Genomic DNA, 27,844 nt, shown 5'->3' with positions numbered 1-27,844 from the left:
TTTACTTTTTTCAGAAAGCCATAAATTGTCTTTCATGTAAATAAGAATCAGATATAGAAATGAAAGAAAAATTATTTTCATAGTTATTTAGGGCAAGCTTGTGATACTAAAATTATTCCATTTTATGCCCTGCTGAAACCAACAGGATAACTCAGGAACGAAAACATCATCCACTGCAGATTATGGATCTAGAATCCAGAAGTAGACTATCCACAAGCAAGATTATATAGTGCTACCTGCACCGGCTATTTTTGTGATGTGGCCAAAGACCCACCAAGAAGTGAAGGTTTCCGCGCTCCACCCCACTCTCCTCTCTAAAGAAGATTAATATGAAATCAATAACTTTCAAATTATCAATGGACAACACTATTCTTCACAAGAAAACAGATTCTTAAGGTGAAATGAGGTCTATTGTAGCTATTGTCTGCCATCACAAAAACAGCAGAAGTTATCAGAGTTCAGACTACTGGTGCAGAGCTAAAGATGGACATGCATAACAATTATGAAATACTTATGAAATGAGGACAGCAAAGTGGTGACTAGCTCATGTGATAATTCTGCGAGCTTCTACCATTACTGCAATATCAGAATTTTTTGAGAATTGTTAGTCAATCTGCAATCCCACAAATTGCTGTCATTACAGCAATCACAAGGATATTTAATTTATTTTGTAATTTAATGTTAACTACACACACCATGAACTTTCGATCACAAAATTCATAAAACAACATCAAAATGGCAAATGTGACCTTTTTTACCTTTTCTTTTAGGACACACATCTGATTAAACTTATCCAAAACACTTAACTACATCACCATCTACATCACTGCAGGAAGAGCGGAGATGGATCGGTGTGTTTAATTCTCAGATGGGGAAACTCAGACAGAACACGGTATCCCAAATCCAGGTAACTGGTCTCCAGCAGAGTCCAGACTAAAACTCAGAGCTCCCTCATTTGCACCAGGGAGGAAAATTCTTAGCTGGTGTCAAGCAGGGTAAACTGGTGAATGTCAGTGGAGGTTCACCACTGACACCATCTGCGCTGGCTCTTCAATGACAGCATTTCAGCAACTTGCGTGAACATACATGGCGTCTTCCAGAACCCAGGTTTATTCCATGAACATGCAAATGCCAGCAACTCCCGTCACAGAAAGGGACATGAGATTTTAACACTCTGCTTTGAGCAGCTGGGCATGCATGTCCTTAACCAAAGCATTTATCAACATGAAATGTCCTGTTCCTGTTTCCATGGAATTTGATGTTGATTTGGCAACACAGGTACTAAGCAGTTCAATACTTTTGAAAACCATTTAGCATTTCATTCCTCTTCACATGAGTTTTGCTTGTAGAGTAACCCCTTCCATAGAAACAGCAAGAGAACACTTGGTATTCTTAATTACAGATTTGATCTGCAGAGCTCTTGCCTTCTGGCCGCTATCCCAAAGAACTCACTTAAAGAACTTTAAGCACACGTGTAGTCCCACTAATGTTAAGCCCAAGTTTAAATTAGTTCTTGGAATGAGGCTGTAGCCCCCAGCATCTTGCAGAACTGATCTTGTGTTCATTGTTACTTACATACAGTTCTACCACAACACCTTGTGTTTTCTTTAGGAACCAAAATGTTCACTACGTTTCATGGATTATTCCAAACAAATCTGAAAAGACAGACTGCCAGAGCTAAGCAGCAACTTAAAATGACACAGGGAAAACCCAGAAGAAATTGAAATTATTTGAAATGTGAAGTTCAAATGATACACAAATACATATAAACATAAAAGTTCTTTATATTCATACACTGGTAAGGACAATGTATGAATTAAAATACAAACCCAATACATGTCACCAGTAACTACATTGTTCATAAAAGAATGAAGGTCAGAGATATTGATATCCTCCATTTAAATTAACCTTTACTTACCTTGCCATAGCTCAGCAGGATTATCCTCACCAAGACAACGTTAATGTGAGCACCCAGGGACTCATCATGATAAATTTCATTAACCTGCAAAAGAGTTCAGCACTTTAACCACGGTACTGGCAACAAATAACCGAAAGCAGTGATACAGCAGTACCTTTTATGCACTGTCATTAAGCCAAAGATCACTTTGTGATCATATATAAAATGGGGAAAATTCCACCAATGTGAGAAGGAATGTTTTATTTTCTAAACTCTGTTGTAGCCTCCCGACAGACCATAATTCAGGAAATCATTTAAAATCAACACATCATCAGAGACTTCATATTAACAGGTATTTAAGTATAAACCAACTTATACGTCTCATGATGCACCTACACGATGCAGCTGAGCTGATCTAACAGCTACTGTGGCTAAGAAGGAAGATTCCCAGCTCTTCCCTACCTCATCCCAGCTGTGTGTGCCCGCTGGAGCCCAGAGCACAGTAATCCAAGCAAAATCCTGAATAGCTCTCTGCTGGGCAAGACCATGCATGGGGAAGGGGACGAGTGAGCAGAGGGACATGATCTCTCCTGAGAGCCATTTGCTGGATTGGCTCAGCTGCACCCTGTAACTCTTCCATCTGGGACCCATCACATCACACTCTGACAAGAGGATATACCTCCCTCAAAAAGCGTGGTTGGCCACATGGGCTGGCTTTATTGTGTGTCAAAACTAATTAATGTTAAACTTTGCAAGCAGAACAAAAGCTACAAAATGCCAGCAAATTAAAAGCTGTCTTCTTTTTTTATACTAGAGCTACATAACTGAACATGCACATGGGGAAATCACCCTAGGAACACTGAAAAGAAAACTGTAAATATTTAGAGTAGAGAATGAAATGTGGATGTATAAAGATCAGGAAACTTAGGAAACACTGCTACAAGCAAGCTAGGCAAATATTAACTGTTAAAGAGGCTGATTTAGGTATTCGGTGATGAAGACTGCATGAGACTCAGCCAAATGGCAGGGGTTCAGCTTTACAAATTAGAGGAGGCAGATGGGATTTCCTGCAAGGCAAGAGTCTTTCCTAAAACCTCCTTCCCTTGGTAAAGGTTGCACCAAACTGGACTGCTTTGCTGGCTGGACCTAAATTTCTTTCATTCCTACAAAAGAGATTCTTTACTACAAGCTAATAAGTAACTTTCAGAAAACATTTCATTAGAAACGTAGTAAATAATGTCCTGTTTCTTCAATCAGCCCTAGTTTTAATGGCCCATCTTTTATCTCTGTAAAAATCATTAAAACTAAATACATCAGTGTAAGTTTTGCTAAGCAATCCCCATTGACATCTTAAAGTGAATTTTAATTCATTTTATCAGTATTTTTGGATATAAGCCTAATTTTACGCCTGGTAAAAGTCCAAGTTTTCAGAAGTCCTAAGCATCCTGCATTGATGGTTAGGAGACAGCGTGGCTGAACTGTGGCTCCAGGAGCAGACTCGCACCCTGCAGAGCATCTGCCCGGGCACCTGGGGAACATGCTGTGGGATGCCCGGGATCCAGGCTTGTTACTGGTTGATGAGCGGAACCTTGGCTGGAAGATGGTGAGTGAGGAGCCTGTGGCTATGACTGGCTTCAGGGGCTGCTATTTTCATTGCGGTGTAGCAGTAGCTGATCTGTTCAGTTGTAAACAATACCTCTGGAAATCAGATCACTTATTTACATATCTAAACAAAACTTTAGAAGACTAACTTTATATTCCTGTATTTAAAAAAGTCTTTTACTTTTACTTTGAGGACCATTACTGAACACAGATTATAAAGAAGTAGACATAAACATGCATTTTGCTTTACAAAAATTCTTTCACCCAGGAAAAAGACCCTTGTGTGTTGTCAAGGGAGGCAAGGATATTAATTTGCCTCACTCTTTGTGTAGTGAGAAGAGAGCACACGCATCAAGGATATGAGGCTGAAATAAGCTGTAAATTACCTATACATGAAATGAGTACTGAACAAAACCTCCTGTGTATAGAGGACAGTAAACACAGCATGTAAATAAGTATTTAATTAGTTCATAAAGCATAATCCAAATTGCTGCACACCGCTCTCTCATTAACTTCCAGAATTTAACCTAAGCCTCTTTTAACAATAGTTGAGTAACAGAACAACCATATCGCTGTTGCATGCCAAAATGAAACTTGGCTTGAAAATGTTGATGGAACAGAATTGAAACACTGTTTGACTGTTCATGCAAATGACATCTAACAAACAAACTGTGAATGAACAGAAAAGCACAAGCACTGTAAAAAGCTACTTGGTTCTCTTGGGATACTGGATTTTCTGCAAGACAGTGGGTCAATTCAAAGCTCTGGGTCTTGGTTTCATTAATAAGGATGAGTCCAACCCCTCTTCACACAGCATATGAATTGAACCCTCCATGCCTTTCTCTAGGCTAATCTATGGCTTTACTAGTAGTGTCTCACTGCACATAGATAATAACGCTGAAATAGATGCTGTTCTTTTTTTCAGCATGACCTAAATTGCACCTATTTGTTTCAGGATGTTATTAAAGATACAAGATCCAACTAACTGAATGTTGTGCTCTCAAATGCTCACGAAAAGTGCACCCACTGAAAGGGCCTCCACAATCCCTAGCTCAGATTCTCCATATTTCCACCTGTTATTTCAACAGGAAAGCAGAGTTAAGCTAGTGCAGTTCATTGTATAGGGCACAAAATGACCAACCAACCTGTGGAATAGGAAAGTTCCAGGCTCTCATCCAACACAACTGCTGAAATGTTTGTTTCAAAGCAGAGATAATCAGACAATGGATATATATGTTCAGATGTCTGTGTAATAAATACACACAGGTGTGAAAATGATTACATAGTACTTTTACAGCAGTGCATCTCCATGTACTTCAGTAGGACATCCTGGTTCATATGAACACAATAAAAATCAGAATCGATCTCCTGTTGTTCTTAGATCAGTAAGTCTAGAATTCTGTTGCTGCATAGGAAAAGAAAGTACACAGAGATCATCCCAAAATCACAGCTCCTGAACTGAAGGCAGTGAATGCATTAAATCTTGTTAGATGTCCTGCAGTGATTCAGCATTTATAGAGGGTGATGAAGAAGGCTAGGCAAATCTCAAGGAATTCAAAGCATGGTGGAATACTGTAAAGAGACTTTCATCAAGCTATTGTAGTTCACAAACTATTTTGGGATAACTTTGGTTTATTTTTCTGGGATATCTCAATCAAAGCAAAACATGCATTTCTATTTCAAGTTTCTGTTCAGAAATCAGGCTGGCACAGAAGAAAAACAAAGTCTTTATTTATTTTTTTCTTCTGTCCCTCTCTGCTTATTTTATAATTCTTCTGCCCTGAGCAAGTTTCAAGTCAGCACAGTAAGCACGTAGAATACATCACAAAAAACCAAGTAAAGACAAGCTAAGCATCTGTGAGATGCATCATGCTTTGTAAAAGAAGCACTGCAAAGGTTTTATTATTGAGAAAAGCAGGGTCCAATCCTAAAAGGGAATTTTGAAAACTAATAAATGGCCTGCAGTTTTGCTAGTCTTCATGCAGAGCGGGTTACCTGCTGATACAGATGGCAGGATTTTTGGGGGAAGTCAGGTGATTCCCTGAATCTCTAATTAAACCAGTACGCAACAGGAGAAAGAATAATCTGCATGTTTTGGCAAGTCATCGGCAAACTCATTCATGCAGTTTGAAGGAGTTCCCAGCCTTGCAAAGTTTGTTGGTATCTGCTATGCACAAGACAACCCACTTCAACACAACATGGCTCCATCCTGCTGAACCATAAATCATTGCAGCTGAGTTCATCCTGAGGCGCACCCTCTGCGGCTCCATGCATTGCACCGTATGGTTGGTTAAGCACCACTTCCTCAGGCTCCCTGAGCACACACCCCTGACGGACATCTAATAGTTTCAACCTCTGGCTACTATCGACCTCAAATGGATCTGACCCAGCTACAGCGGCCATCAGAGGGCATATCTAACCATTTGGAGAGGGCACAGTACAAGATGCAGTTTATGCATCTGGCTTTTCAGCCACCACAAATTGCTGATCCATCTGACCCAATTAGACTACTCTTTGATCACCCAACATCCTTACGTAACTACTGTTGCAGAAACTACGAACGGCTACGTGCTCTCGGGCAGAGCAGGGACCATGTGTAGATCTCTGCCAGAGTGATAGTGGAGGAGCTGGAGAGCATCAGCGCCTTCCCCATGGGATGGCAGAGCTCCTGGCAAGCCATTGTTTGAGCCCAGCCAGAGATGCAGCTCATTCATCAGATCATAATTATCTGCAGCAAAGCCTCAGTGCCTGGTGGGCATCCAGTGATTGTCTATTTCTGTAAGAAACGGCTGTTTTGAATTACAGAATAGGAACCAGAAATGTCATGGTGGATACTGAGCACAAACTTTTGTAATCTGACCCTCCCAAAAGCGTTCCTCTCTCACTTTATTTTTCTGTGTTCCCACTTCAAACACCACTATGCTCTTCTATTTTCATCACCTCCTTTATGCTTTTGAAGATCCCAAACTAACATTTCTAACATTCCTAAAGCTTCATCTTAATCCCACAGGAACAACATTACATCAGTTTCTCATGTGGATAAACTATGGTCACACAGAAAGTCATCAGGCAAAATCCAGGGCTCCCAGTCTCCCTTTCTAGTCCCTACAAGGCATTTCCTCATTTCCTCAGAGAGGAACTCTTTTTTTCTGAAATCTTTGTTGAGCATCACAAGGAAAAAAGGATAATGAAAGCATACAACACACATGAAACTTAAAGGTCAAAGTGTGATCTCAGATTTGGAAAACATCTATCATTCTGCTCAAAACCACAGGCAACAGGCAGTTTTAGAAGAACTTGGCAATGTACATTGCAAAGCGGAGATAAGAATCTGGCATTTTGTATGCAAATACGAGTCTGAGTCCTGATTTACCTTCCCTGGTGTGAGAGTCAGTAGATGTCACCAAGTCCAAGTTAGCTGCTTCTGATCAAAATGAAAAACATTCCCCAGAGCAGATGTGTTGGCAAGGCACTAGGTAGCTTCATGTTACGGGTCTCTATCTCATCTTCGACTGTAACATCGGCTTTAGAAAGGTCATAGACTTTGTTTTCTGACTTTATGACTAATTTATTTTTCTTAGTTCCTCCCTCAGGTTCTTGGAACTCCTTATTCTTGCCCACAAACCACTGCTCTGAGAAATTTCTCTAAACACTGTAAATTACCTTTGCACCAAAAGACTCAATATTTCCTGAATTACTGTCTCAAGATCACTTTAATAGAATCAACTATAGTATCATAAAATACTTCAGCAGATTCATTTATTATATTACTACAAGGGATAGGGGTGTGGTGTCAATGCAATAAATATGGTGACCTCTTCAAATCTAAGTGGTTTGGTTAAGAAAAGCATCCAAAATTTGAAAGTTGATACTAATTATCCATACTCCATCACACGAACCACACTGTCACAACTCAAAAGACCCTGACTGTAAACTTTACGGCTAAAGTTCATGTTGGTATTTGGAGTAAAGGAAAAATCTATCTTTTAACAGTAACTACCCTCTACCTCAAGGATAATACCAAAACCTATGTAATGCTCTGTGCTATGTCCAACAGGGCACATTCCAGTTAATAATAATGAGCAATGCTCACCTAATTGACACTGGAAATAATACCCCTGTGAAAATGAGTAAAACCTGTAAGAGTTCAGAGAGGGTATTTCCTGCAGGACCCCCTGAATGCCCAGTCACAAGTACATCTTCCACTATAGTGCGGCAATCAAGATAATGAACAAAAATAATCTCATGAGGCTTCTTCAGAAACTGTTCTTAGAATCATAGAATCGTTTAGGTTAGAAAAGACCTTTAAGATCATCAAGTGCAACCGTTAACCTAACACTGCCAAGTCCACCACTAAACAATGTCCTCGAGCACCACGTCTACATGTCTTTTAAATACCTCCAGGGATGGGGACCCCACCACTTCCCCGGGCAGCCTGTTCCAGTGCCTGACTACCCTTTCAGTGAAGAAGTTTTTCCTAATATCCAATCTAAACCTCCCTTGGTGCAACTTGAAGCCATTTCCTCTTGTCCTATCGCTTGTTACTTGGGAGAAGAGACCAGCCCCCACCTCGCTACAGCCTCCTTTCAGGTAGTTGTAGAGAGCGATAAGGTCTCCCCTCAGCTTCCTCTTCGTCAGACTAAACAACCCCAGCTCCCTCAGCCGCTCCTCATAAGACTTGTGCTCCAGAGCCTTTACCATCTTCCTTGCCCTTCTTTGGATATGCTCCAGCACCTCGATGTCCTTCTTGTAGTGAGGGGCCCAACACTGAACACAGTACGCGAGGTGTGTCCTCACCAGTGCCGAGTACAGGGGGATGATCACTTCTCTAGTCCTGCTGGCCACACTATTCCTGATACAAGCCAGGATGCCATTGGCCTTCTTGGCCACCTGGGCACACTGCCTGGGCACACTGGACATGCTTCTCACTAGTCACAGCCAACGGTTTATAACGAACAGTCTAAACATGGAGTTAACTCACATAAATATATTTAAGTCCCTCGGATGAACAGAGCTGGACTTGCATTTGTTATTTGTGGAACTGCTTAGAGTTAGTTCAGATCTGAGGTGTACATATTGAAAAAACTGATTTGAAATAATGAGTATTGGTGCTTATGAATGTTATAATTTTTTAAAATCTAGTCAATTCTATACTACTGAAATATCCTTCCCACCTAAAAATAAGCTTTTTAGTTTAAAAAGCACGATTCTGAATGAAGGGTGCACCATTATTTCAAAGTATTCAATCATCAGTTTCTTTTTAACAGCTTGAATTACGCATGCTTTCAGGTTTTCATCCAACTGCCAGATAGGAACCAACAGCATTTCTGCCCTTTCCTCTCATTAGGGACTTGCTGTTCTGTACCTGCAAATCTTCATCCCTCATCAGCCAGAGATACGAAAGCAGAAATCTCATCTATAATAGTAGTATCATGTACATCCTATAAAAGAGGACAGGTAACATATTCAGAAGTGACTCAGGGCCACAATTTCAAAGAAAGACGTGTAGTGCTGAAAGATGCAGGTGAAAGACTCCGGGGACTTTCCAAAGCCCCCAGCAGCATAACTCCCACTGATTTCAGTTATTCAAATGAAAAGTTGTTTAATTTATTTGTTCTGGAGCTGAAGTTTCACTTAAAGTCTGGGAGAGACATAATCCTATGGGCTAATTTTTAAAACTGATTCTCACTGGTTTCAAAGGCAGGTAAATGACTAAATACTCAGATAAATCTAGGCCAGAGTGAGGTATAAAACCTATTTAGGGTCTATATCCCTTTGAAATAATGGCACTTAGGCACCTATCTACTTTGAGGAGATGGGTTTTAGCATGACAAACATTTTGGCCATATATCCATTACACATACGTAACAGAGGCTAAGTCCTAAATATTGCAATATCACACTTTTACAGTAAAGGAATGGAAAGGAAATTAAAGATTTTTTTTTTTTGCCCCTGGAAATTGTCCAAAAATCAAAAAATGTACATACTTTGTAGATAAATTCTTCCAAAAAATATACAAGGATGACAATTGCCAGCATTAGAAAATGAGGTAGTTGAGGAACTGAGGAATATTGTGGAGGAAGACAGACAAGAAAAAGCTAAAACAGGGACCTCACTGGGAAAAAAACCCACAATTTGAAGAGGGGCATGAAAGTTGAAGACTTGAAGTCAAGACAGATGGAGCTAATACATTCAAAACCATTTACAATTGAGCTTATTTCATGAGACTTTGCTATTTGGAATGGCCAAAATATTCTAAGATCACATATTCTACCTCTGCCTCTTTAGGAAGTCTGTTTTGAAGATATCCATCCTGGATGTGACCCTAAACACAGGGTTGTAGAGGCTGAAATATTCACCCTAATCAATACTGCAGGCCCAGCCAGGTAAATGTACTGGTGAGTCTCAGGTCTGCTGGTCTTCCACAGCAGGCGGCAAAAGGCCTGCTGAATCCCGAAAACTATTTTAAAGAGGGTTATGAAACGATCAGAGAATTTCAGCCCCAGGGCTGGCTACCACCAATACCCACTTTAGCTCAATAACGTGCATTCAGCACCCTGCTCCTCCTCCCAAGGCGTCCTGCAGTGAAATCCTTTTGTTTCCCAAGGAACAAGATAATTTTCCAACACTGCTTCTAGCCTTGCGCTTTTCTAATATTTCCAAACACTTGTACGAGCAGATAAAATCCCTGGGATTTTTAGCCTCCTTCTTGCTGAAATTAAATTACCTTCCATGTTCTTGAGTAAACTACAGAGCTGCAAGATACTGCCCAAATATCTCTCCTCTGTTGCAATGCTCCTGCATGCTATAAATACAAAGTTAATTTGTGCAATGTGTTGGCTCACGCTTGGAAATGCAGAGGACTGTGCAAGCTAATATCCTTCCCAGGACAAAACACAGCATGACATACGAAAGAAAATGATGCAAACGAGGCAGCCGAGGGTCTCTAATGTGAAAACGATGGCATATTTTCCAAAGATGGACTGAATGTCCTGATGGTACTGAGCAGAGAAAAGAGAGGGTGTCAAAAGAAACCTGAGTTTTTGTACGAGGAAATGACTGGAGGATGAAAAGGGGGTGGCAAGAGGCCGATCTCACTGCGGTGAAACGGCTGGCGTACAGTCAGGCGATACGTGGCTGCAGCCCAAAGCGTTAAAAATCCTCTGGCGTCTATCACCATTTGTTTGGGACTGACTTCATTTGCAAACTTTGGGATAAATATCAGCACAGCTATTCAAGATAGCCAGAACACCCAGCCCCTGTTTCTTCTCACTTTATGGCTTTTAGGTGTGGACTGTAACACATCACTTAAGCAGCACAAAACAGATTTACCGAATAACTCATTGCACTGGGCTTGAAAAAAAAAATTGTTTTGATTGGGTTCGTGGTAGGGTCCCACCCAAGGTCCCTGGGAAAAGTTAATTAAGGACAACTGCTCATGCCATCACACACAGTGAAATCAAGCAAAGTGGGGAGAAGCAGCCATGCTGGGAGTTGCTTCTGGGAAAGTGATGTCATGCCTCCAGGAGCCTGGGCATAAGGGAGGATTTGCCTGGGATTTATTTCATTTTTGGAACCACAGAAATTCAACTATTTGATCACCCTCTTATCTCCATTAAATACTTCCACTATTATTTTATTTACTTACTATGCATTCTTTGATTTTATGCTTACTACCTTGTTACTGTACGAAGCTAATTGATTTTATGCTTAATGCCTTGTTATTGTACAAAGCTAATTGATTACATCCATAAAACCAGCATGGTACGCACAATCTGATGGTTACGGTAGGATCTTCCACCAGATTTAAAAAGACAGCTGGGATTTTTTGTAGCTGTCTCTTCTTTTTCAGCTACCCTTGGACCTACGCATCTCATTAGAAACATACTGCATACATGTAACCCCTAACAGCTAGAGACCCCAAGGCCTTTCTTATTGGGCCCATTTTCTGCAAACCACCCCCCCAACTACTCAAAGAGGTAGAGGAGGACAACAGGGGTGTCACTGTGAATTTCAGCAAAGGAGACCAAAGCAATGGTCTACACAGAAATACACCTTGCATCCATCTAACAATGAGGGCAAGAGGAGCTGCTAGTTGGAGTTACATGGCTGAGGAGAAGTTCTGCGTTGCGATGACCCTCAACATGATATGGGCCCCCAGCATCACCTGGTATCTGCAGTAACAAGCCCCTCTTGCCTCTCTATACTGGAGCAATGCTTGGACAGCTGGAAACAGAACTGGTTACCATCACCCATCCCTCTGCTAAAATACAGACTCTAGAAACCAGCTGAGTTTTGAAGAAGGAAAGGACAGGACAACACTGATGACTGCCAAAGACTATCCAGAGACTCCTCAAGAGGCCTTGTGGATTTCAAACAGCTCCTCGTGTTTGGGCACAAGGCAAGGGACACAAAAGACATGTTTCAGATGTCCCAACAAAACAGCTACTACCTCAGATCTCCCAGCAAAACAACTACTGCCTATGCCAAGAGCTGCCACAGGCCTGTGGGTACAGTTACAGGGGCTGCACTTTCTAAACCACTTGCAGAGACAGCATGCTGAAGAGCTGTTATTTCTTACAATTTGTGTGTTGGATGGTTTGCTAAAATTAGGAAAAAGTATATTTCAGAGCTGGAACATTTATGGCTTCTTTACCATTACTGTATATTTTAATTCTTAAACATAGATTTAAGTGACATGATAAGTAAAGAGTCCTGTTTAATCTATTTCAGCCTGTTTGCCACATTCCTGGTTTGGCCTGTTTGGCTTGTTAATTTAGAGATGTATAAAACCATCTGTTTCACTGTAGACTTTGTTTTAAGCCTTAGAAGAAACAAACCACACAAATACATGGAATTCACTATGTCATTTCTGTTAGAATATATGTATTTACAGCCATCAGAGCAGACACTAAGTACCCTATAACTCAAATGTTAGTGCAGGTTTTTAACTATTTACAATACTGTTATAAAAAGTCAGTGCAACTGAATTTGTATCACACAAGGGATTTTCTCAAATTGTATTCCACCTCTCATTTAAAGTGAAAAACAGTGACATTCTACACATTGTTAAAAGAATGTAAGAAAGAAAGAAAAAAACAAACTTCATAATTAAAAAATATATCTTGGAAAAAATACATCCCAGGCAAATGCACCTAATAGCCTGGATTTCTGTTCACATATCTGCCTCTATGGCTTGTAATGCCAAGAAGTCACCTACAGACGCTCATCCTCTTGACACAACTTTAAACTTCAGCAGTCATACTCAATTTGTCAAAAACAGAGCAGACCTACAATTTTTTATTCAACAATATTTCACTAAGAACACACATTCACTGAACCTAAAGTTTTTATAGAAGTGTGTTTTATTAAGAGACTCCTGTTCCAGATGAGAATGAGAAGGAAGAAAGTCATCCCTGTATCAGTTGCCTATGAAGGGGGCTACCACTCACTTCCATTTTTTGGCCAGAAGAATAAAACGTATTTTGATCCATAATAGGGATGATTTTTCAAAACTTGATTCTTTTCCCACAAAATAGAGTCCTTGCTTACTGACCGGGGTATAGAGGGCTGCTGTGTCTGCTGTGCTGATATTAGAAAGAAAAAATGGTTCTTTCAAATATAATATTCTCTAGCGTCTCTTTTCATCACTGCTACACTATATAGTCTGTTGCACAGACTATGGTTCTGAAGATTAAATATTTAACTAAGGAAACCTAAAGATGTCAGTCATGGAGTAAATAGTATTTAATCAATTTAAGAAAGTTCAGTGACATACTGCATAACATTTTACTGCAGTGTGAACAAGGAGTAGGTAGGTGGCCTGGGACCTAAAGTGGTTGTTGAGGAATCAAAGAATTTAACTCAGTAGTTTTAAAAATGTATAAGCCAATCGAAGTTTCTAATAGAACCTTATTTGAAGACAGATCTCCAAACCATGTTTTTCAGCAGGGAGCTTAGGTTAAGGGAATATACAGCTAAAATGTAATGACTTCCAAGAACCTGAGCCCCTGACCATGTGCCCCCATCCACCAAAGCACATAAGCAGGACTTTGAACATTTTAAGAGTCCCACAGTCAGCTTCTTCCTTGGCCCCTTTTTCTTCTTTTCCTTCTCCCCTTTTGGCTTTTCTGAAAGTGGCCTGGATTTTCCTCCTAAAGTTATTTTATCTTCTACCATGAGAAAAATCTGTTATGTCCTGTTCAAATGGATAAACCAACCTATATTCACTGTCCTTTCAGTGCCTTCCCACAGTGCAGTTAGCGGGGTTGTACTCACAATATTCATCAGGGTCAGCAGGTACTTCTGAACATGTTCTTTCCCGTGGAACTGAACAACTGAGTCATCAACCCCCAGAAGGACTTCAATGTTGTAATCATCCTCTGTCGCATGCCTTCGATAGCGCTGCCTCGATCTATGCACCCGGTCTTCAATAAAGCTCAATGCGCTGTCGAGACTATCCAAATTAGTGAGGTTAGCCGCTGAAATCAAACAGACAAACGAGTTATCAACCAAGAGAGGTTCAGGCTCAGGTCTCAGCTAAGCTGGTATAAATTTGAAGTAGCAGCGTTTGTTATGTTCTGTGTGTTATATAACAGCATTAGTTTCACTTAATGTCAATTAAAAATGACCTAAACGAGAGAAAAATCTGACCCAAAGGATTTTTACTTTGCAAAGTAAAAGCAATACTTTCTACAAAGTAATACTGCATAATAAATACAAGGCCAAAAGGAGAGCAAGTCCTGCCAATGTCTTGATGAGAAGAATGGAGCTGTTTACAGTAAAATACTTGTTGCTTAGAAGTATTTGTAACAAAAATACACTGTTTGGGGGTCTTCTGCTACCGAGGATATCCTCCATTTCAGAACAACTAAAGATAGACACCATACTTCAAAATCTGATCTTACTGCCCACAGAATCCTATTTCAAGGCAAGTGTAGTTGCCAATATAGCCTTTTTCTATCCGGGCAGGTAGTAACAAATCAATCCCTCCCACTTCAACACATTAGCTCCTTTCCTAGATACACACATGCCATTCAACTGTAGTGACATGGATCCTCTTTGTCATTAAAACTTAGGAACACATTTTAGATATGAAATTAATTATTTTATAGCTATGTTCTCAATTTTTTTTAACACCTTTTCATCCTTCATTCCCAATTTGCCATGTCACTTTGCATTATTGTATGTCAAAGACCAATCCATCAGGCACAATAGTATCCAACTTTATTACTAATGATTTCTAATAGTCCCTGTGATATGAAAAGCACGTTCTCTGACAGGATGGGATACAGTTAATGTGGCACCTACCTACTAAAAATTAACATGAAAATATGGAATCTTGACACTTCACCCTATAGAATAACAATTATTAGCATTAAAATCATTGTTATCACTTGCATTACAAGAGCCCTGGAAGCCCACCGAGAACGTCTTGATTTCAGAGAATGTCAAGAAAAGACTTGCTCAGAGAGGTTGAAGAAAGGCGGCGAGAGCGCTGTTCATTGATTAAAGGCTTCCAGTGCTTAGTTCACAGAAACATAATAGGAATCAAAGGGAAGAAGCTAAAGCCATCACCTTCAAAGTAGAAATAAGAAACAACTCTTGGAAATGTTACAAAAGTGGATTCTCCATCTTCATTTTTTGAAGTTTTCACATCAAAACTGGCTTCTTGGGAAGGGATGAATGAGTCACCAGATCACTGGGCTCATTACAAGAACATCTGTGCTCCTGCCTTAAGACCGCTGCCTCGGGCTGCCATTTCAGCAGGTCCTGTGCAGCCTGAGCAGAGCCCCCCGCAGCTCCCCGCTGTGGAGACAACAACGTACCGACCTGTACAGCCTCCTGCCAGGAGGGACGCACACCTGGCCTCCCTGGCCCCCATCACAGTGTTCCTTACTGCCCCATGCTTCAGGCTGTGCCTTGTGTGGCGAGATGCTTGTCTCTGTGCCTCCTAGAAGAGACCTCCAGTCAAAGGACAATCCCCGAGAGACACATTTTGCATGGGCAGCTTCTTACCATTTCTCCACCAAGCTTCAAGGACATGCTTGTCATGAGACCCCCAGCCGCAGGCCACTGCACTGCACTGGCAGAGCTCCCCTCACTCTCCAGACAGACAGAAGGCGCCCCGCAGTGGTCCTACATCCCCATGGAGCCACAATGTCCTTCTCCTGGGAGGGCAGCATTTAATGCAGCTAATAAGCACAACCACCGTGTTCTCATTGCCAGCCTCAAGGTTCCCAGCAGCTTCTGCTCGTAGGGCTGCAAGTTTTTAAAATTAGTCTGGTCAGAATCCATGATTCAGCATGAAAATTCACTCTTCGTGCAGAGCCCAGCTGTTGCTCCCGGGTTTACCGTGGAGGGGGAATGGGTCTAGCCTTGCAGCAATGGAGACAGTTCCTTATCAGGGCTCAAAACCTGCCAAGCAGCCAGGTCCAGCCCTACCTCATGGTTTGCTCCACCAGGAAAACTTCAGTGTTAATCCTTCCTAGTGCCCAGAAGTAATTACCTAGCTATCACAGTGGTCTCAGGGGATTTGTTATGGAATCGTGGGGCAATCATACATTCATAATCTATAAGGCAAATCACAGTTACTGTAAATTTGACCATAAATCTTAAAAGCTCTCCAGAAAAGTAAGATTAGGCTGGCAGGGGCTGCAGGTCGTGTCCTCTCTCTGCTGCTCACCAAAAACTACAGTAATCAGCAGCAAGGCCAAAGCTGTCACAGCTGCTTTTGCAGAACAGCAGTGCTGGGCAGGTGGGGAGAGCCTGAGCCCTGCACTGCCGTTGCAGACAGGCAGCTCTGCTGGCTGGGGGTGCTGTTATTTTGGTGGATGGTTGGCTGTCAAGGTATCTGGAACTTTTGTGCTTTCATTTCTTTCCTTTATGTGTCGAAGTCAAACTAACTCCTAGTGTGGTATCTTTATTCCTGCTGTGAGTAAATCAGCCAGAGGCAAAATGTGATCCTACCATCCTGCATTTACCATCCTGCAGTGAAAACTGCCTGTCCTTCCTCTCTGCTCCTTCCTTCATCACTGTCACACTATAACCCTTACAGTCCTGCCAGCTCTTGAGAAAAGTTATCAGGAGGTTCCCTGGGAGTCCTCTCATTGTCAGTGGGTGCCAACCAACAATTTTAAATTTTGCTTGGAGCATAAAACTTCTCCACATCGACATTTACCTTCACCCCTCGAGTGTCACCCCCTCAAGACAACAGGCCCAGTGGGCACTGGTACCTCTGAGACACCGACCTGACGTGCTTCCCAGCAGAGAGCAAGCCGCACCAGCTCCAGCTGGCACTGAAATCATCCCAAGACCAGCAGCACAGCTCAAAATATTTACAACATTAGCTGCAAGATTTTTGATTCATATCCCAACTTCCCACCAAGTGTCCTTTCCCAGGAGGCTCTCCTGGGACAGGCAGGGATGCCTCCACATGCAGCCTGACCACACATTGCACGGACTCCTCCTCATGTGCTGCTCTGCCTCTCAGTCTCTTGGATGATGAGTTGTTGGATTTGATGGCCCATGCTGTGTTACTCGATGTTGGATTTGCTCCTAAATGACAGTTACATCCAAATCAAATTAATACCTGTATCTTACCAAAGAGGAAGCGAAACAAAGTTGCATCTGTAGTAAATGAGAAATTTGTCATGTTTTGCCATCTCAACTTTCCTTAGTTAATATCAGTGACTTTGTTCTATCATTGTACTGCTAACAATATGCTAGAAAAGCTCGAGAGAAAAACTCAAAGAACTAAGACACCAAACTCCTCCTTCACATTTTCCATGTTACCTTCCTTCTGATCGCCCCTGCACTTTGCACAATAACATCCCAAAAGTCATCTCAAACTGCACTGTGTTTTACTAAATCATCCCAAGACCTCTCCATCAGATGTTCATTTTCAGCAACTTTTGCCAAATCGGTGCATCAGCCACTGATTATCGGTGCCAACTTTGTTCTCCATCTCCCAAGAGCAGACACTTGGCATTTGCAGGGGCTAACAATAGCCTGTGTTGAAACCTTCTCCTTGCTCCCGCTAGGAAAAATTCACATTTGTGAAAATTAACCACTGAGAGACAAGGTTGTATTTTTCTCTTGTGCTGCTCATCCAGAATAACTCAAAAGGACAGCAGCACTGTAACAGTTCACCCAAAAATCCCACAAAAACCCCTCTTTTTTCTAAAGTCAGCTAAAAACTCAGTGATATTTCAGTGATTTTCTCCTAATGCTGCAGACCGTCTTCCAGTGAAGGAATAATAAGTGCCCAAGTTGTCGACAGAAGAGAAACCTGTGCTTCTGGCTTAAGCATAAAATCAGGAGCGAGGCAGCCTGGCTGGTGCTCCTGCCTCTGACACAGACTTTCCCCACAGTGCTGGGAGATGCAGAAGGCAGCCAAGAGCTGGGTAGCAAAACGCTGAGGGAAAAGCATGTGCACAATCCCGCTTGATGCTGCAGCCTGGGGTTTTTTTGGGTGTCCTCCATTTTTGTTTGCAGTTAATGCAGGCAAGTGATCCTAACTGCTCCTAGGTAGCAAAGTCCTAGTCGTTTGCTGACTCAAGAACCAGACAATGTCCCTTGCTGTGACAGCCCCAATGATGCATTAATATATGTAGAGTACATCGAGATTTAGAGGACAGGTCTTTATACCATGCAGGTGCAAATTGCTTACAGCATTATACGTTGTACAAGATCCTTCTCGCCTGCTGCCTTTTCCTGAGCAATGTGCAATATCCCAATCTTTTACCTAAACCGTTCCACTTTTCAATCTGGTAGTTTACTTTTTGTATCCGGGCTCTACCTGAGCTTCCACATTCACTGGGACTAGAGGTGTGAACACCCAGTACCACAGCAGCATCATGCAGCCTGGCTCCGATCCCTATCTCTAGGACCAGGAAAATTCACATTGACACAAACATCAGTTTTGCCTTGGCAGGTCTTCAGAAGAATTCTCCATCTGTGACAGTTTGGGATGTCTGATACCACCTTATTTTCTGGGAATTTTTGCCTTGCTCATTAATCTTTGATATCATGTGCTTTACAGAAACGTAATTACATGACATCTCCTGATTCTGCCTTACCCATCGTGGCAGGCAAAGGTCAAACAGATGCTGTGAGTTACTGAAGCATGAATGTGCTGCCTGCCACAAAAACTGCCTCTCCCTGTGTTTTCTGTCACTCCCTTTAGGACATCCACCAAAAGCACAGTTGCTGGCTTGTGATCTTGTTTTGTTTTTTCTTGATCCCTTTCAAAAAGGCTCAGGGAAATATGGCTGCACCTACAGTTCTTAAAGAGTCCCTTATGATGCTACTGCACTTTAAGAGTACCAGCTTTAGGGTTCCCCAATCTCACAGCAGCAATATTGTCCTAATAAAGCAGTTTCTAATTTTTTACCTCCTCTTTCTGGTAGGGGGAAGGGGACTTTCTGGCAAGCCCAGAGCAGAGACCAGACAGGCAGCTGGGAGACTGAACTGCATGTGGTGTTCACAGCCATCATCTGCGGCTTGTCAGCACAGCAACTCCCTGGAATTTCTTTTCAAATATGAGTGTGCAGCATTCAGACCAGCCAGCCACCATTTCAAATGCAGCTTGTTTGCTTTTGCGGACACTTCATCTGTCACGGCAGGAGCAGACAAACACCTGAGCCGACTGCTGAGTATCTTCTCTGCAGCCTCACATGGATCAGCACTTCTGACGTGCTGTTTTGCCACTGATCTCCATTCCTGGGACATACTCCCGAAGCGACTCCCGGCTTCCCATTCCTTCATGTGGCTTGCTGCAAGCCACGAACTTTGTTGGTGTTTGTTTGGTTTTTTTTTTTTTCCTTGTTAACGCCAGTGACTCAGACTGAACACCAGTGAAGCACAGCTGAAGCCCGGTTTGTTGCAGTGGCAAGCATATCTGCGTGTGCAGCGCTGCGACAGCGCAGAAGCACAGGGCACCCACCCCTGCTCAGCTGCACTGCAGCTGGTGGCAATGGCACTCCGAGCCTGGGACTTGCGATCACAGCATAGGCGTGAGGCCATCCATCACTTGGTGCTGCAAACGCAGGAGGAACAGGCTGTGTGGTGGGCAAGCAGAAGGAGGCAGGGTAGACTTGCTTTAGCTCTCAGCTTCCCACTGCTCAAGTACATCTGCACCCCTGGAAACGTACCAAATGCCCTCAACAGCTTGACAAAGAACTGCTCTTTTGGGAATTGCACTTTAAATCACAAGTCATCTTTCTGTAATGCTCCCTGCCACTCGTATGCTGTAGGCTTCTGTCATGTCTGTCCTCTGTGATCAGCTGACTCCCCGATTAGCCCCCAATTAGCCTGTTCGTGTATTCCACAAAAATCCTCATTTGTCTTCCATGGTAAATTGAAGCCCAAGCCGTGGAGGTTGGAGGCAACAATGAAGAGTCAACAAATCTTGCTTTTTATCCCCTGGCAATTTTTTCTCCCATTTTTAAGTTCCTCAGTTTGGGGTTTTGTTATTCATTCCAGTTGCACACAATTGTGATGTGTTTTGTCCATTTGCTAATCAATAGTTTTTCTGATTTTTTTTTAACTTTTTTTCTGCTGGTTTTACAGCCCAGCTCACCTTCTTCTTTGCTTTCTATTTTGTTTTCCAAATGTCACCTATTTGTCTTTTTTCTCCCCCTTAGCCATCCTGCTCAGCTACATTGGTCTTTCATAATTTATAAATCCCTTTCCCATACTACAGTCTGCATTTGGACCCTTCTGCTATAGATCTTTCATAAGAAAAGTGGGTAAATCTAGCAAGGTGAATTAAAATGGAAGAGAGCTCCTGTGAGGTGAAAGCAAATTGCAAATGGTCTAAACAAGAGAAGCAAATCATACACAGTGCACTGGGTACATGATACAAAGTCAGCCCTGTTTGAAAGGCATCCCCAGGAGGACATTGCCTCAACACAATTGTAACTTGGAGCTCAGTTTTCGTAAGAGTCTTGTGATTTCTTGAATCACAGGTTAACAGAGCGGCTGGTCCTTGGTAAATACTTAACCAAGAGCAATTATTGCAGCAGAACTCTCTTTGGGTGTGTGTTCAAATTCCTCCTCTTCTACTTTTTTATATAAACCAAAAGCAAGACCACACTAGCAGTCTAAAGACCAGGCATGCACCAGGCATCCTCACCAAGGTTACAAATCCCCATCCTGCCCTTATCTGCAAAGAAGCAGTAATTTAAAAGGAAACTTTTGGACTGCATGCCTTGCTAACCATATGATCTCATTATGAGCTCCCTGCCTCTTAATTTACGGTGATGCCTTTTCTAGCCAAATCACATTTTAACACAGAGCCTGCTCCACCTTTCATCTGTCCAGGGAAGTTTGCCACGGGTGTCAGGGTAAGCTGGGTTGGGCTCTCAAAAATAGGTCTCAGACTCCAGCTGTAAGAAGGCCAGCAGATATGGCAGGTGAACTTCTGCTGGAACGATCTGGTTGTGGCATTTGAAATCAGGAGGACTGCGAAGTATTTAACAGTATTTCAAACACTGTATATTTGGGCCTTTATATGTCAATTCTTGTAAACTTGATGAATGCACATTCTTGCAAACACACAGGCACAATCACCGGTCCCTGTCTTTCTTGTCACCTATGCAACAGCACAATGATTTTAAATCTCAGGACATGCTCAAGTGCCTGCCTGAATCAGTTATAAAGAATAACGAAGTTGAAACCTACCAAAGTGGCAAAATAGAGGAGAACTTTCAAAACTGAAAAAAAACTTTGTCTTTTCCGAAGGATAAACCAATTAGCGCAGTGACAATGGCCAGGTGGATGCCATGGCAAATGGCCAGGCGAGAAGCACTAAGAATAACCACAGCTAGATGTTGCCAAGGAGATATTTTCTGGCATGTTACAACAAAGAGAAAAGGTATTACAATACTAAAAAAGAAAAGTTGAAAACTAAATTGATCTCATCAGGGCCACAGTCACACAATGAATAACATATAGATGAGAGATAATTGCACTCTTAAAAGATTAAGTGAGAGCGAGGTAATAGAATACCTTGGGCTAAAACTTTTTTTTTTTTTTTCAAAATGTTTTAATATATTGTGTTACAATTTTAACTTTCATATTACAACATAATAGTCAAAAAGGGGAAATGAAAGGAATGGCAAACCAGCCAGGCAAACCAATCTGTGTGACCTGGTTGAAATGGAGCTTTTTGAGAACTGAGCATAAAGTTTTTCTAACAGCAAAACTTACCCTTTGGAAAATCTTCAGCTATCAACCTTACTAATGCAAACACAGGTTTCACAATTTAGCACCAAATAATGAATGAGCAAGATGTTTTTAACTCAGTGCTTAAAACTAGAGCTCAAAAAGGGGCAAAAAAAGCTACTCTAGAAAATTAATTTATGGGCCAACTTCTAAGTTTCACTGACTTAATTGGTTGCATCTGGGAAATGCTTATCTTGCAAATATTTTGGCAAGTCATTGTAAACTGGCCTGTATTGCAGAGCCTGTGACTTGTAAAACGTTGCCTGATTTACCACATCCCACCAGTTTCCGGAGCCCACAGCTGCCCCAGGAAAAGGGCTCAAGTGCATGTGTGCACCCGTGCAAAGCGGGCTTTGCTTTACATGACTCACGTGGAGCTACAAAGGGAGCTCAGTGCTCTCAATCGCATTTGCAGCTATTGCGTAATTAATTAAACTGCAGAGTTCAGCCACGTCCCCGTGCAGGCGCTCAGCATAGAGCCATGGCTCCACGACGCTGTACGAGCCCCAGAGATCCCACCTGAAGTCCCAAACACAGAGCCTTCTTGCTTCCCGTTGAGCAAGGGATCAGGATCTGACCCACTTACTTTCCCCGACCAGGCTTTAATGAAGTGTTTATGGGCTATTTGAGTCCAAGTCTGCCACTGGGATACTTGAATGTCCTATCTATATTCCAAGCATGATTAAATTACAGCAAATTAGCACATTAAGTAAGCTGCCTAGCTGACCCCCTGGCTTTGTAGGTGACATGTCTAACAATCCCACTTGCATTTTTAACAGAATGAAATGCCAAACCATGGTACAGGACCTGAATACCAACAGGTTACTGAGGATGGCAGTTGTCTTTCCATAAGCCAACTATTCTGCAAGCAGGGGAAATTAAGTTTAATTACAGTTTAACACACAAACATTAAAAAACACCCAGGTAAAAAAAAATTCAAGTTCCTAGTCAGGGCAGGGGAGATGAGAAGCCGGAGAAAAGACAAAGAAATACATACAATAACCACACATCATTGGAAGTACTACTGAAAAATAATGGCTGAAGCAAATATGTATCTTTCCAATGCTTTTTAGGCGTAACTACAGAACAACAAATCTTGCCCTTCAATAATGTTTCAAAGCAGAATTATCCCATTCTTTTTAAAAGGAAGCTCTTTTGTCAGGTATAAAGTCTCACAAAGTTGTAAATAATCCAATTAAATGTTTTCAAGGTCAAGCATAACGAACACAGTATAAATCTCATCAGTGTAAATAATGTATGACACAAATGACAATGCAAACAGCCCCTGTTCTTCTATATAATCATAATGATCTTTTAATTAGACAAAGTAAATGGTCTGCTCATTTCACCTTGTGAAGAAAAGCATAGGAAGAAAGTTTAATAATTCTAGGGTGAAAAATGCATGCAATTTGAACTACCTATAAGTTGAGCCAACTTCTTGTACATCTCAGAATATTTCACCAGAAATCAGCAGTCAGTCAGAAAAAAAAGGTTAATTTGAGTTTCACAAGAAGAAAACATCATCCAGGCAGTCTGAGCAAAGGCAATGCGATGAATGATGCCTTGGCTACTTACACTAGCAGGATTTGAATCAGAGCAAGAAGGAGTTATAGTTTTACCTATGTTTTGAAAATATCCTTGTTGCTAAATCTGGTTGGACTTTCTGCAATAACCAAAACAGCTGCAATTGATTAGAGACTGCAGGAAAGACAAAACTAAGTAAGTTGGAGGACGCAGGAATTTCTTAAACTTCAAAATGACAGTAAAAAACCCTGAAAGAGAGAATCAGTCTCTGCTCCACTGAAAGCGCACGAGGTTTATTCCCAAGGCGTTTCAAAATCAAGGGCAAAGGCTTCTTTTGTCATTTGTACAAGAGCTCTGAATCTGTCAGGCCAGACAAAAGGCAAACTGCTAAATGCTGCCCTTCCTATTGCAGTGTGTGGGTGGGAGACAGGGTCCCAAAGACAACGGCTGAGAAGAGATGTTTCCAAAACGCAGCATTTCTCATGAGCATGTACCCGGGATGGAGAGAGGGGGAAGGAAGGGAGAAAGGAAAGAAGATGGATGGATGCATGGATATCAAAACCCTCTGGGAAGAAGGCAAATCAAGAGGCAGAAGATGGAACAATACAAATGCAAAAGAGGGAAGTAAAAAGAAATCATGGTTGGCCTTCCTGCTGCAGTTTCCCACTGTCCCTAGGAAGGCGAAGCCAGGGCTTGTTCCTATCTCCTGCTCCCCAGCCCTGAGAGCTGCAGCCTGTGAACAGCCTCCGAGCTTCAGGGAGCGCAGGGATGAGAGCTTAGGTTTGCAAGGTAATCCATCTCCCCAGCGCACGCAGGCAGGGCTTTAATGTTTCTTTTTCAAGATAAATTTAGCATTAATATCTGTGGCTTTAGAGGGATTAGAGGCAGGTCAACATGCAGTTGTTTAGTTTTCTGGCAGGTCCAAGATATTTTTAATTCCTTTTAAGTCAAATGGACTTGAATACTGATTTTTTTTTAAAGTGAAGAAACAAACAAATAATTTCAGTTCATCTGAAATCTCGTTTTACTCATTTGATATGAAATCAAGTACTTCAAGTCTCAATTCAGAAAATCATTTCAAAATATAAGATATTTCAAGGCAAAGAAGGGAAATAGTTTGTTTCAAATGGACTGCCATGAAATCCTTCAACATTTTCAGGGTTTTTCTTTCTTTATCTGTGTGAAGTTCAGTGAAAATTCAGTATCTTTTATCACCAATAAAAAATTTCACCCAACTCAATTGCAAGTGCCAGGACTAAAAAGAGTTTCCATTTGCCTCTTTCCACCATCTACCCCCCCTTCCTCCAAAGGAACGATCATCATTTCAGGACTCCTGTATTTTTGTCGGGTTATTCACGTATTATTGATAAGCAAGCTGTACTTAGTGCCGTCTGACTCGTCCTTGAGATTGGCTTCCAGCCTAATCAAACGGAGGTCGTTTGTCTACTAAATGAGATGTAGCTGGTAGGATGTAATGCTCCTTGGCAGGAGACAGAGAACTCTCCTATAGGGACAAATCCAATGCACCGCACCTCAAAATAAAAGCCTTTCAAGAATTACGTAGCAAGGAATTTATCTCCTGAATTAAAGACAGTATCATCTCTGTCTGTGTAAATAAGGCTTAAAGTGGTCAGAAATTGCATTTGTATTCACTTCGCAGAGTGTTATAAAATTGGTTTAGTATTAATGACTACTCTGCTCTTACTACAGAGAATAAAATCAGACTTTGGAAAGTAAATTCACAATGTCCAGTAAGAAGGGCTGGGGAGCCTTTTACATATATATATATATATATATGTATACACATACATAGGTACACACACACGTAATAATTGCTAAAAAGAAAGAACTCTGTATTTTAACAAGGTACAATGGTGGTTGTAGGGTTGGTGGACAACTCACTCGTTAGCTAACATTTCTATTAGAAATGTTTTTAAAAGCCGTCAAACATATTGGAAAACTATCAGAAACAACAGTGAATGGAGATATTCAATTTTTAAAAATTCAATTACATTCTCTTTAAATGGTGCTAACTCAAATTGATGCTAAAAAGGCTAGACAAGTCAATGGCTGTTAGAGAAACAGTAGAAGCTGTTAAGGGGAAAACCAGAGAGTTGCTTCAAAGCTTCAAGTAGTTTCTGCCTCCTGAACTGGAACAGTGTATAAAGACCATTTAGCCTCTAACCCGTTACTTTTGCAGACTAAACGGGAAATGTTAAAGCCAACACAAAAAAAACCCTTTCAAATCGCCTTACAAAGCAGTTGCTAGAGTAATCAAGAAGTTAACTGAGCACTCTGCTGGTGTTAAGTAGTAAAGGCTACCAGTCATTAAAACATTCTGTCTAAAACTGGTAAAACCGGAGTCACTCAAGATCTGAGTTTCTGCAGTGAGTTACGGGTTTTATCCAAATACTGGACTTGGATTAGTTGAATTCTATCATCTGTTTCTACCTAGTTAAGAATTGGCTAACTAAGCTGCTCCTGGTTTACTTGATTCTAAAAATGCCTGTGATCAGTTAAACAATGACCATAGGCAGAAATGGAACAAATATAAAAAACTTCCACAAATCATCGGCTATAACACCATAGTTTATGTTTCATTTTAGGAACCAAAAGGTAAAAAGCTGTCCACAAGTATAACCCTCTTATTTATTCCTTCAAAAAAGTAAATGTTTAGATAAAAATACTGATCATACAAACACTGAAAATATTAACATATACTGTGCTAACAGAAGTAGTAACATGGTCCCCTCATCTGAAGTCAGAACAGACTCTATCCTCTTTCAGTTCTTGCTGAGCAAGAGTATTACTCCTTCAGTTGTTCAACAGAGAAATTCTTTAGATTTTCCCATTACTCCAAAAAGAAGAGAAGTCTACAAAGCTAAACAGCAAAGCTAAACACTAACTGAACTTACTTTAAAGAAATAAAGTGACACCTTGTAGCATGGGGGAAGCAAGGCTGGAGGGAAAAGTAGTATCTTTTGGTAGCTGAAGAAGGCACACTTTGGGTGTCAGGGTCTCTTCAACAGATTATTGTATAGCTCCCTACCTGCCTCCTGAGCAACACGCGTACCACAAATAAAGTCTCCTTCAGTCCTCCTATAGTGTCTGTTCACACAGATCTGAGACCATAAATCAGTGCTGAAAAGTAATGTTTTTGAAAGTCAGACAACACAGCGTTTACTTGTCCGACAACAGTGCTATTCAATTATGCAATAAGAAAAAGACGTGGAAGTACCACAGTCAATAAAGACTCTGCTTGGCTAGGGTGCCCTGGAAGCCCCCACAAGTCCCCAGCAATTATTTTGGACTTGCAGGACTCTGCATGATCTTCTGCAGCGTGGAAGCTGGACATTTATTTATTGAAGCTGACACTAATCAATACCCATCACTTTCTCACTGGTTTCAACTTTATTAGAAAAATTATATCAACAGCTGCTACTGTCCCACTGAGCTTCAAAAGAAAGCAGAGGGTTGATGGTATCTAGGTGCTCTCATTGCCTGGTTCTCCAGCTTATCTTCATCTGAGCTCCAGGCTGCCTTCAGTGCAAAATTTTCCATTTGACCTTTCCTATACTTCTCTTAGGATCAGAGAATTTTAATTTACTACTTTTTCACTCTTTCCAATCTATTTCTGGCTAATCTTCTCTCAAATTTCTGAAGCATTCATTCAGAAAGGTTTCTTAAATTCTGGTTTTAGTCCAAGGTGCCTTAGTCTGAAATACTGCAGTGCAGCTGGGCAACTCTTACATTTTGCTGAGTAACGGGTTCACCAAAAACAAGTTTTGATTGTTTTGAAATGATTTTCAAATTGAGCCACAGGCTTTTTGAGGAGTTAAAAAAAATAAAATAATGGAGCAAGGACTCATGTTTCGTTTCAGTGAACATATATTCCACAACATGAAAGCGCCCAACCAGCTCAGGCTGCAGCAGAGAGGAGAGGAGGACATGCAACCATGCAAGCACCTGCGGGTATTTATCTTCCAATGACAGAAGCCAGCTCTAGCTTGTCAAGTTGCAAATGTTGCAGTTAGTCCATGCCTTAGGTCTCTGAAATATAATGTGCATTAAAGGAGTCAGTTCACAGAAAGAACCAAAGGGCTGCACCTTGCCAAAGGACCGGAATCTTTGGGAGTTCGACACAACCAGGCAATATGAGGGAGATCCTCAACCCTCCAGCCCGAGAGCTTGTTTTTTGCAGAGATTGTCTAGCTTTAAGCTCTTACCTACTTCTTGACCCGGAAGGCCATTTGAACACAAGATTGTTATCCGCGCCTTTAGCAACATTTCTCAGCCTTGCTAAAAATCAGGAAGTACTGATTCTGAGCAGCCAGCTGTGGGGGGAAAAACCCCACCACAATGAAAAGAAATCACAATATGAGAAGAAGGGAAGCAAAGCAGCTAGCAAAGGGAAAAAATCTTTTAAAGGTGAAACCACAAAGCGGGAGTATCATACTGTAGCTGTGGGCTCCACACTGGGGTTTTTATGTTTGGGGGGCTAAATATTTTTGGACAATTCCACTAAAATTATGTTTAAAAAACTCATCTGGAAAGCCAAGTAATGCTCTGGGAGACAAAAGAGAACATCAGTAC

The 27,844-nt window shown here is 41.4% G+C and overlaps 1 protein-coding gene across 1 annotated transcript in view; it reads right to left on the bottom strand.

Moving 5' to 3' along the window:
- Positions 1–27,844, bottom strand: part of ADAMTS2 (ADAM metallopeptidase with thrombospondin type 1 motif 2) — a gene marked incomplete at both ends in the record, with an annotated part of 189,827 nt that overhangs the window by 43,195 nt on the left and 118,788 nt on the right. The window contains 2 exon segments of the mRNA XM_082323849.1: positions 1,919–2,002; positions 13,778–13,980. Of these exon segments, the coding sequence (XP_082179975.1) occupies positions 1,919–2,002; positions 13,778–13,980 (287 nt within the window).

Source organism: Platalea leucorodia (genome assembly GCF_965183815.1).
Source record: "Platalea leucorodia genome assembly, chromosome: 11".
Classification (NCBI taxonomy): domain Eukaryota; kingdom Metazoa; phylum Chordata; class Aves; order Pelecaniformes; family Threskiornithidae; genus Platalea; species Platalea leucorodia.
Note: the sequence above shows the minus strand (reverse complement) of the source record. Positions and strands in the feature narration are given on the sequence as shown.